We start from the raw sequence: 10,515 nt of genomic DNA, 5'->3' as shown, positions 1-10,515 counted from the left end.
CATAGGTCTTAGCCCGAGCAGAAGTGGCAGAGGGGAGCCTTTAGCAGTCAGTGGCAAGGAGAGTGTGATGTGTGAAAGATTCACCGTTGGAAAACAGCATGGATATCAGTTGTGGAGAAGAGTGAACTTGGCTTAGATTCCCTCCAGTATCAAATACTCCAACAATAACATTACAGATTGTTCCTTGATTACAGGAATGAAATGAAAGAACTGATTACCAACCCTTCAGGCTTGACCTGGAGGAATGTCCAGGGCACTGCTGCATGCAAAGGAAATATATATATATTAAAAAGCCTGAGAGTTTTGGAGCAGTTAAGAATCAAGAAACATTTGCTCCAATTTAACTTGAGGGTGGAGGAATCCTCTGTACTCTCAAACACAAAGTGATATACTGTTTAAATATGAAGAACAAACCTGGCTAAAAGTGAAAAAGATTTATTCAAGGTAGTTATAATCTGCAATATCTCAAACATTAAAATATTTGGTTACAAAAGCATAATATACAAACATATCGTCATTCATCGATTTCCTTAGCTTTGAGTTTGTTCCAATTGCCGGCAGAAACATACCCCACCGCAGTAAAGTGTCTGAGCTACACCCACTAATGGCTTTGATGTGAAATTGTAATAATGGGACCGGCAAACCAACATGTTTTTCAGTTTCACCCCAGTGATAGGAACACATCAGAGCAGATGAGTGTAGAAATACGTGTGACATTCCACACATACAAATTCAATATTGCATTTGTGGCAAAGGGAAATTCATTTATACAATGTCTTACAAATATTTTGACTCAAAGGGCCAACTTTGTCTGGGTGCAGAGTCGCGTTTTGGTACACAATTCTTTTGTAGGAACTCTGATTTTTCTGTAGATTCCCCTGTCCCGTGCCATTTTCCTCTGGCCTTTTTGCGGGTCGGATTCCAGATTCGCCATTTTAAATGGGGGACCAATAGATCCTCCTGTGTCACTGAGTTGGATCAGTGCTGCACCTGCGTTGGGAAGTACAGGAAGCCTCCCACACATCACTTTCATATGGTGGAATCTCAGTAAAAGTTTGCCAGGTGGAAAGCCTGCTGAGAAAATGGGAATATTCTGAAAGGTAAGTATAAAATGCTCACCTTTCTTCATCTTTATTTCCTCCCACAGGATGCAGTTTTGTGACTGACTTGGGCGAGTGACTGTGTGGAGTTTGTACGTTCTCCCTGTGCCTGCGTGAGTTTCCTCCGGGTGCTCCGGTTTCCTCTCAGTCCAAAGATGTGCAGGTTAGGTGGCTTGCCTATGCTTAAATGCCCATTAATTTCTAAAGGCTAGGTCGGGTTACAGGCATAGGGCAGGGATGGCGCCTTGATGGCTGCTATTTCAGGGGCTAGGTGCAGACTCGGGCTGAATGACCTCCTTCTGCACTGTAGGGTTCTATGACAGTCCTTCCAGAAAAACACTGGTGTGTGGCACCAAGGCTGAGAACACCCCTGTACTTCCCAACCCAGGTGCAGCACTGATCCAACTCGGTGACACAGGAGGATCTATTGGTCCAGTGGCACAGTGCGATCCATGAAAACCAACATGGAAATGGAGGTAGGAATTGGTCTGCTCTGGTAGAGTGGTGAACAGCGCTTCAGGCGCAGCACAATACAATGGCAGTGTTGCCATCAACACGAAGTCTCTTGCAAATCGTGGACTGCCTTGTGCGTGCCACCGGGTTTTAGCAAATGTAATTTCACACTGGAATGACAAGATTTAAAGGCTGGATGGCATGCCAGCGGGCAGTTGTGCTAATGAACATTCATGAGATGCAACTGAATGCAAATTGGCTTTGCGCCATCATCAAGCAGAAGACCGACCCACCATTAACATGCTATTGGAAGAATTGCTACGTTATTTTATGCAGGCGGGTGTCTGAGTTTTTGGCTCCCCCTTGATTCTCCACTCCACCCACCACAAAACCTGCCCCAGGGGGATGGCAGAATTCCACCCCAAGCTTCTCTAATATTAATTTGTATAATCATAGTATCATCACTCACTCTTACTAATTTTTTCTCCAGGACCTCTAAACTATGGAACTTGTCGCCTTCCTCCCATAAGCCAGGCTTAGCTACTTGATTTGTCTCATCATCTCTGAGTCTTCAATCTGACTGATCTCCTGCAGCATTGGCATTAGCCAGTCATTTAGGAGGCCCAAGATGGTGTACACTGGCCATTTTAATTAGATCAGAACATAGCATCTCCCCTAGGCCCAAGTCTGTGTTCCCTAAATGTCCCCCACCTCCCACCTTTACTTTCTGCAAACTGCCATCACTTTTGTTGAAGGAACCAGCATCCTTCCATAATGCTGTCAGCATAACAAAATAATTGATGGCAACTGCAACACTCATTTTTGTCATTGCCAGATAGTGCTGATCATGCAGAAGGCAACTGAACAGGATTTCAGCTCAATTGATGGGTTCAGATATCAAAATCAAAACGGCAAACATTGAAAAGTGTATGATCTTCATTAGAACTCCCTATTTCAATGAAGATGTACTCATAAATCAAACAAAATTCACAAAGAATTAATTGCATGGCTAGTTAATGGGCATTCTTCAGTGCTATACAGAATTATTTTGCGATGATAGTGCACCATTGGTCTAACAGTGGTGGGAACTCCATATATGCAAGTAGTAGCACCCATTTATAATGCAGTGTAGTCAGAAGATTATTTTATTTATTCATTCTCAGGAAGCTGGCAGGGTTAGAATATATTGCCCACCTCCACTTGCTGACCCACTACATTCTTATAGGCACCAGGGATGGGCAATCCATGCCAGTGGTGCCCATATCCCAACGTTAAATTTGAAGGGCAATGAATTTTCAATCACATTGGTGTGGGACTGGAATTGTATTCAGGCCAGACTAGTTAAATATGTCACGTTTCCTTACTTGAAGTAGTGAACCAGTGGGGTTTTGTTTTAAATGACAAGTCATATCATTTATTGGTCCAAAGCACTCATTACTCATTCAGTAACATATTCCTTCTCGGGTGGGGAAACTCTAGAGCTGATGCTTTAGTTCCTGGGGGTTACAGCTGCTGGATCACTGCTTTAAAAATTAAAATGGAAGACTTTAGTGTTGCTATTTTTGAATTAATTATTGCCGCACTTCTTTCTGCCACCTAGCCATTCTCTTTTTTTGCTCACCTATCCCCACCTTATACTTACAGTTGAGTCTTTTCTGCTACTAAGGAGAGACCACGCACTTTAAGAGAAACTTCAATTTTGAGGGATCTCCCAGCAGCAAGTCAGATTTTCCTGATTCTATTTACACATTGTGTGAAGAGGTGGTGGAGAAACCACTCTCTTACAATTGCATTCAATTTTCACACTGTTCTATGCTTCTGTAGTGTTGCTCTCCTGAGTATTCCCTTTGTGTTGTTAGACATCATTTAGGCAAACTCCTGGACCGTAGTTCATCTTTTTGAATGTGCTGGTAGCACGACTGCAATGAAACAAGTTTATGTAGTTAGAAGATGGTCTGTGTATCAGGCTAGAGCAACAACTATCTACTTTAATTAAAATGCCTTTCATACAGACCCCCTGAGAATTGCCCCCAAGTTTAGCTTTCGCTCCGTGATAACACTCACCTCAGTGGATATTTATGTGTGTTCAATTTCCAATCCTGAGACTTGAACACAAATTAAGCTGGCACTTCAGAGTGCTGTGTTGTTGGAGACGCTATGAAGCTAAGGCACCATTTGTCCCCTTAGACGGATATAAAAGATGCCAGCGCACTGTCCGAAGAGCAGTGGATTTCTCCATGTCCTGGCCAATATCTATCCCTCAAACACACAAAACAGTTGATCTGGCATTTATCATCTCACTACATTTATGGGACCTTGCTGAGTGCAAACTGGCTGCGACCTTTTCTACAACAGTGGCTTCAATTTAAAAATATACTTTGGAACATCCTGAGGTCAAGAAAATATCTATACAAGTGCAATTTCTTTTTTCTTATATCCGCAACGTGTGAGAGAAATTACTTTGAAATGTAGCGATTGTGGACAAATATTGTATTCATCTGCAGCACAGCAACAGCCAAGAAAAAGGAGCAAAATGAATGATCACCAATCAGCTATTGGTAGTGTTTGTTGGCCATATAAAAAAATAAAATTCATAATTTTTCTCATTGTCATTCCTTTTGAATCATAAATGGTGTAGGACACTGTCTGTTCCAGAGGCTAGCTCCTCTAATAACACAGTACATGCTCTGTATCAAATTGTAGACTGTTGGTCTACATTATCACCTTGAGCTCTGCAATAAGACTTTCACCCCACAATCTTGAGGAGAGAAATTGGAGATTAGCAGTTTTGCCTCTACAGCTCCCAATGTTTTTACGTGCATCACATTCTGACATCAACGTGACTCACTTTGGCTCGGTTCAAATTTCACTCCCCAACTCAACATGCAATCCAGCGACAGAAGTGGAAAATAATCGAGAAGACCAAAGTCACGTTTCACAATGATATCCAAGCCAGGAAGTGATTGTTCCCCGCCTCGCCCCTCCGTCCTCTGTCAGTGACAGGCCGTGTTTCCCGAGGCTGAAGGTTGGGAACCTGATAATTATGTGTGAATTTATTCTAATCAGGCCCATGTGGCAGAATCATCCCACCACGTCAAAAAATCCATGCACAGCGGCATGATGCCAGAACAGCGTGAAGAAAAACTGGTCTCCGAAGGCGTGCATCTGCCGAGCAGTACTCCTAGGGCGGGCTCGGAGGTGAGTGCAACGCTCAGGGGAAAGAGGGTTGGGGTACACCTGGGTGAAGATTGTTTCCTGGTTTGCTCATTAGGCACTGGGATCACAAGAGTGTCTAATTTGATGGTGAGTTGAGCGAAGCAGTGGCTGCCCAGCAGTGCTTTGCTGGTATCAGAGAAAATTCCAGCCTAAGAATAGTTTGCTCCTCATTTCACACGGGACATTATTCATCTTCAGATCAAGAGACTACTAATTACATCTGGCTTCATACCACCAGAAAGGATTGCTAACAGAGGCTATGCGTTCTATACTAACTCACGTCAAGAGCAGTAAGCAGGAAGTCATTCATCCCACCCTCAGTGGAAGGATCCATCATGTCTCGTATTAAGTGGAGTTCTGCTCCCAAGTGAAGAATTCTATAGTGAAGAGAAAACAAAAGTCAAATTTGAATCTTTTTTGTGTTAGTTTAGTGCTGGGCGATCGGAATGCTTAAAAACGTAAATAAAACAGCCAATTTATGTTCTTGCTGAACAATCCCAGGTTAGCTAAAGCATGGAAGAGACACTGATTAAGTATTCCTAGATCAGGTACAGAGTAAAAAATCCACTCCTGTCCCAAACACTTTCAAGTTATTTGCATCAAGGGTTATATGCAAAGCAAATTTCCCTCCACATTACTTCAAACCTCCCAGAGCAGGTGGAACATTGATCAGACAGAGTAAAGCTCCCTCTATACTGCCTCATCAAACTTTCAGGTAACAAAGGAGGAACCTGCAAAGGGGGGTCTATAGAATAAAATAAATAGGCGTGCAACCCTTTAGGCCTGCTCTGTCATTTATTATGATTATGGGTGATCTATGGCCACAAATCCACTTTCCTTTCTGCTCTCCATATAACTTCTTTCCCCCAGAGAACAGAAATCTATCTCAATCTTAAATGTACTCAACAATGGAGCATTCATAATCCTCTGAGGCAGAGAATTCCAAAGATTAAAAACCCTCAGAGCAAAAGAATTTCTCATCTAATTCTGAATGCTTTTTCGTACTCCTTTTGTAGCCCCATGTTTTCGATTGCCCAGTCAGTGAAATAACCTCAATGTCTACCCTGTCAAGCTTCTTCAGATTCTTGTATGTTTCAATGAGTTTGCCTCTCATTCTTTTTAACTCCAGAATATAGGCCCAATTTACTCTGCCTCTTACCATAGGACAATCATCTCATCCCAGGAACTAAACTAGTAAACATTCGCTGTACTGCGTCCAATGCAAACACATGCTTCCATAGGTACAGACACCAAGTCTGCAGTATAGAAATGTTATTCTGGAACATTGTTTCCAATTAAAATGGGGAAATAGGACAAGATACACAAGTTAAAATAGGTAAAGGATCATTTTCAAACCTATTGGGCAGGTTTCTCCGATGGTGTCCAGTGATCGGCCAGAGAATCCACATTTACGCTGGAATTAGGGGTGGCGCCATTTATGCCATGCTCTGTCCCCTCAAAAATGGCATACTCGGGGAGTACGCCGCACACCGTATGGATGGCCTTAAGATGTCGCTTCGCCCCCAAAGGACCAAGACCCGACGGCATGGGCCACGTGTCCTCACAACTTTCAGGGACTTTGCTTGGCGGCTGCGGACTGTGTTCAGCGCTGCCACAGTCGGGGGGGGGGGGCTGTTCCGCTGGCAGGGGGGCTTCAGCGGAGACTGGAGGGACTGATAGAGGGTTGTCCGCAGGTGGTGAGGGGGGGCCACCGCTGGCTGTCACCGTGAGCATGCGCGGCCATGGACTTGGCCATTTTCACAGACAAGGGGCTTTACGCTGCGCAGTTGCTAGCCCCCTACTGGGTGGAGGATTGGTGCGAGGGCGGTGCCGACTTTCTGGTTGTAAGACCAGACGGATCCTGCGGACATAGCCGCAGAATCGGACAATCTAGCCCATTATGTCTCAGCAGTGGATGGAAGTGACTTCTGGATAAGGAAATTGATGTGAAAGTCCAGGAATCATTTTACAGGTGGTTGGATACTAATGGGGAAGGCTATTCAGCCCATCAGGAAAATAGTTTCCCCGATCTCACTATCTAATGTTAATGCTTCATCCTACATTCTTAAAGAGTAATACCCCAATTTTTAAAAAAATGTTACCTAGTCAATGGTATCTCAAAGTGATGCTTTCTTTTCAAACGATGTTACAAGTCATACAGCCCATCACCATGCTGTGAAAGATCTGCCTCTTACCTTGCCCTCGAAACCACATAGACAAGCAGCGGCAGCAGGTCATCCATGGAGAGATTGTACTCCCTCTTTAACACACGGGTCACCGTGCTTTCAATCTCAAGATATGTTTTCATGAGGGTGTCCAGCTTATCCTGAGGGTCTGCCGTAGTACTAGATAGATAGATGGATAGAGAGTTTTATATTTGCCAACGTATTATATCTTTGACAGAATTTTCACAACGGACACAAGAGGCATTACGGCGTACCCTTGCTCCTATTTCTTAATATGAGGTTACAGAACTTAGTTTATGTTCAATTCTCAGATGCCAACCATTAAGTGGATAGAAACATTCGGGTCCATCAGTAATAATGAATTTGGTGAACTTGTTGGAACAGTAACATGCAAAGATTACTAAAGGTGATGTTAAAGGAATGCAATGATATTTCTCTGAATGGTATGAAGCTGTACCTCATGGTATCACTTCAGCATTGTTCTTTTGACACACCTATTCAATAAACCCACACTTTGCTTCTCAGCACTCACCTTATTTTTTGGAAACACAAGATGGCAGAAGTGAAGCAGACATCTTTCACAACGGAGATTCTCTGTATACAAAACACAAGATTTTCCACCCTTAGTGTTGTACAAATACGTACTGTTGATCCACCATCATGTTTATTCTCCATTACGTTCCCAGCTGCTGTCAAACAAAATCCTCCAGCTGGAACGTGAAGTGGATCGGGGAGGGAAACAAACTGCCTCACAGCTTTACCAGCCACTGTATGCAACTGGGAGCCTTCTCTCCACACCCCAACTCTACCATAAGGCACAGGAGCAGAATTAGGCCATTTGGCCCATTGGGTCTGCTCCACCGTTCAATCATGGCTGATATATTTCTCATCCCTATTCTCAGGCATTCTTCCCATAACTCTTGATCACCTTATTAATCAAGAATCTATCTATCTCTGTCTTAAAGACACTCAGTGATTTGGCCTCCACAGCCTTCTGCGGCAAAGGGTTCCACAGATTTACCACCTTTTAGCTGAAACAATCCTCCTAATCTCTGCTTTAAAGGATCGTCCCTTCAGTGTGAGGCTGTGCCCTCAGGTTCTAGTTTCTCCTACTAGTGGAAGCATCCTCTTCATGTTCACTCTATCTAGACATCTCAGTATTTTGTAAGTTTCAATGAGAACCCCCTCATCCTAAACTCCACCGAGTTTAAGCCAGAGTCCTCAACAGGTCCACGTATGTCAAATCAAGGGGGGGCACGGTAGCACAGTGGTTAGCACAGTTGGTTCACAGCTCCAGGGTCCCAGGTTCGATTCCTGGCTTGGGTCACTGTGCAGAGTCTGCACGTTCTCCCCGTGTCTGCGTGGGTTTCTTCCGGATGCTCCGGTTTCCTCCCACAGTCCAAAGATGTGCAGGTTAGATGGATTGGCCATGATCAATGCCCTTAGGTTAGCTGGGGTTACTGGTTTATGGGGTGTGGGCTTAAGTGGGGTGCTCTTTACGAGAGCCAGTGCGGATTCGATGGGCCGAATGGCCTCCTTCTGCACTGTAAATTCTATGATTATAAGTCCTTCATTCCTGGGATCATTCTGGTGAACCTCTTCTGGACCCTCTCCAAGGCAAGTCAATCACTTACCAGTGACAGCAGGCGTGTAGTGCAATGTCTGATCATTTAGCAAGTGGATGTGCATTCGTCTGAGTGTCGGCTCCAGTGTGACGTAACTTACACTCGCTATAATGCAATGGACTGCACAAATGTAACATTTATTTCCATCACCGTTGACTCTATCTGCACCTCCTGCCAAAGACCCCTCCCACCCGGCTTACTCTCTCTTCCAACTTCTTCCATCGGCAGGAGATACAAAAGTTTGAGAACATGCAAGAACAGACTCAAAAACAGCTTCTTCCCCGCTGTTAACAGACTCCTAAATGACCCCCTTATGGACTGACCTGATTAATACAACACTCCTGTATGCTTCATCCAATGCCAGTGTCTATGTATACATTGTGTACCTTGTGTTGCCCTGTTATGTATTTTCTTTTGGTTTTGTTTTCTTATCATGTACTAAATGATCTGTTTGAGCTGCTCACCTCAGTACACGTGACAATGAACAAATCCATCTATCAGCCATCCACGTGGCCATTATGAATAAGTACAAGAGTGTGTGTATGCGTGCGTGCGCATGCGTGCTGCAGGTCTGTAGTCAGCAGGAACAAGATCGAGATTGACCTAAACTTGTTTTAGTCAGAATATTTGCATCCAATTCTCTCAAACCCAGGTCTCAGAGGTAAAAAGAAAGTTTACATTCTAACCTGTTTGTTAGTCAGATGGATGTCTTGAAGAGGCCACAGGTCCCTGTGAATTAAACAGGAATACAACATTAAAGATAGTCAGGACAAGATCATTTTTATTTCTAGTCACTTTTTATTCTTGATATCAAACATTGTTATCAGGGCCAGTATTTATTATCCATCCCTTGTTTCCCTTGAGAAGATGCTTGATTGCCCTTCTTCTTGAGCTACTGTATTCTATGTGCTGAAGGTACTGCCACAATGCTATTGGGTACAAGGTCCCAGAGTTTTGACCTCAGTGATGATGCAAGAAGCAGCAATACATGTCTTATGTTCTCATTTCATATATCCAGCAAACTAAGTATTTTGCTTCTGTATGTCTATGTCAAACTGTTTGTGACTTAACAAGTGGAACAAGGAGATGATTTATTCAAAGGTACTGCCGAAAGAACCTCGGTGAGCAGTGCATCTCACCGACACACTGCAGGACGAAATAGATGTTTACTGGGTCAAGCGTTAATTCAAGCAGGTTTCTTTGCCTTAAATGGTGCTGCTACAGCTGTAACCGGCCACCACACCCCTGGCTAGTGCCTTATAGCAATCAGGAGATGAGCTATGCTCACCACACCATATGTAGCACTTCTTACTGGCTCTAGTTTTGTCAGAAGGTAATTCCATGTTCATCCTCACAATCATATTGAACAATGTGTCCTAATAATAAAAGTAACACTTGCATTTAGATCGTTTGGAGACTTGGACGGAGAGATGGCAGTTGGAGTTTAATCCGGACAAATGTGAGGTAATGCATTTTGGAAGGTCTAATGCAGGTAGTGAATATAGAGTGAATGGTAGAACCCTCAAGAGTGTTGACAGTCAGAGAGATCTAGGTGTACAGGTCACTGAACGGGGCAACACAGATGGAGAAGGTAGTCAAGAAGGCAAATGGCATGCTTGCCTTCATTGGCCGGGGCATTGAGTATAAAAATTGGCAAGTCATGTTGCAGCTCTATAGAACCTTAGTTAGGCCACACTTGGAGTATAGTGTTCAATTCTGGTCGCCACACTACCAGAAGGATGTGGAAGCTTTATAGAGGGTGCAGGAGAGATTTACGAGGATGTTGCCTGGTATGGAGGGCATTAGCTATGAGGAGAGGTTGAATAAACTCAGTTTGTTCTCACTGGAACGACAGAGGTTGAGGGGCGGCCTGTTAGAGGTCTACAAAGTTATGAGGGGCATAGACAGGGTGGATAGTCAGAGACTTTTTCCCAG

The 10,515-nt window shown here is 43.8% G+C and overlaps 1 protein-coding gene across 2 annotated transcripts in view; it reads right to left on the bottom strand.

Annotated features, from left to right (window-relative positions):
* Positions 1 to 419: 419 nt before the first annotated feature.
* Positions 420 to 10,515, bottom strand: part of LOC119972335 (ALS2 C-terminal-like protein) — a 137,037-nt gene continuing 126,941 nt past the window's right edge. For both annotated transcript variants that reach the window (XM_038808864.1, XM_038808865.1), the window contains 5 exons: positions 9,267 to 9,309; positions 7,488 to 7,549; positions 6,965 to 7,114; positions 5,050 to 5,146; positions 420 to 3,472 (listed from right to left, as the gene is read on the bottom strand). In XM_038808864.1, coding sequence (XP_038664792.1) covers positions 3,416 to 3,472; positions 5,050 to 5,146; positions 6,965 to 7,114; positions 7,488 to 7,549; positions 9,267 to 9,309 — 409 coding nt within the window. In that variant the 3' untranslated portion in view covers positions 420 to 3,415. The remainder of the gene's footprint in view (positions 3,473 to 5,049; positions 5,147 to 6,964; positions 7,115 to 7,487; positions 7,550 to 9,266; positions 9,310 to 10,515) is intronic.

Source organism: Scyliorhinus canicula, chromosome 10 (assembly GCF_902713615.1).
Source record: "Scyliorhinus canicula chromosome 10, sScyCan1.1, whole genome shotgun sequence".
NCBI classification, from domain to species: Eukaryota; Metazoa; Chordata; class Chondrichthyes; order Carcharhiniformes; family Scyliorhinidae; genus Scyliorhinus; species Scyliorhinus canicula.
Note: the sequence above shows the minus strand (reverse complement) of the source record. Positions and strands in the feature narration are given on the sequence as shown.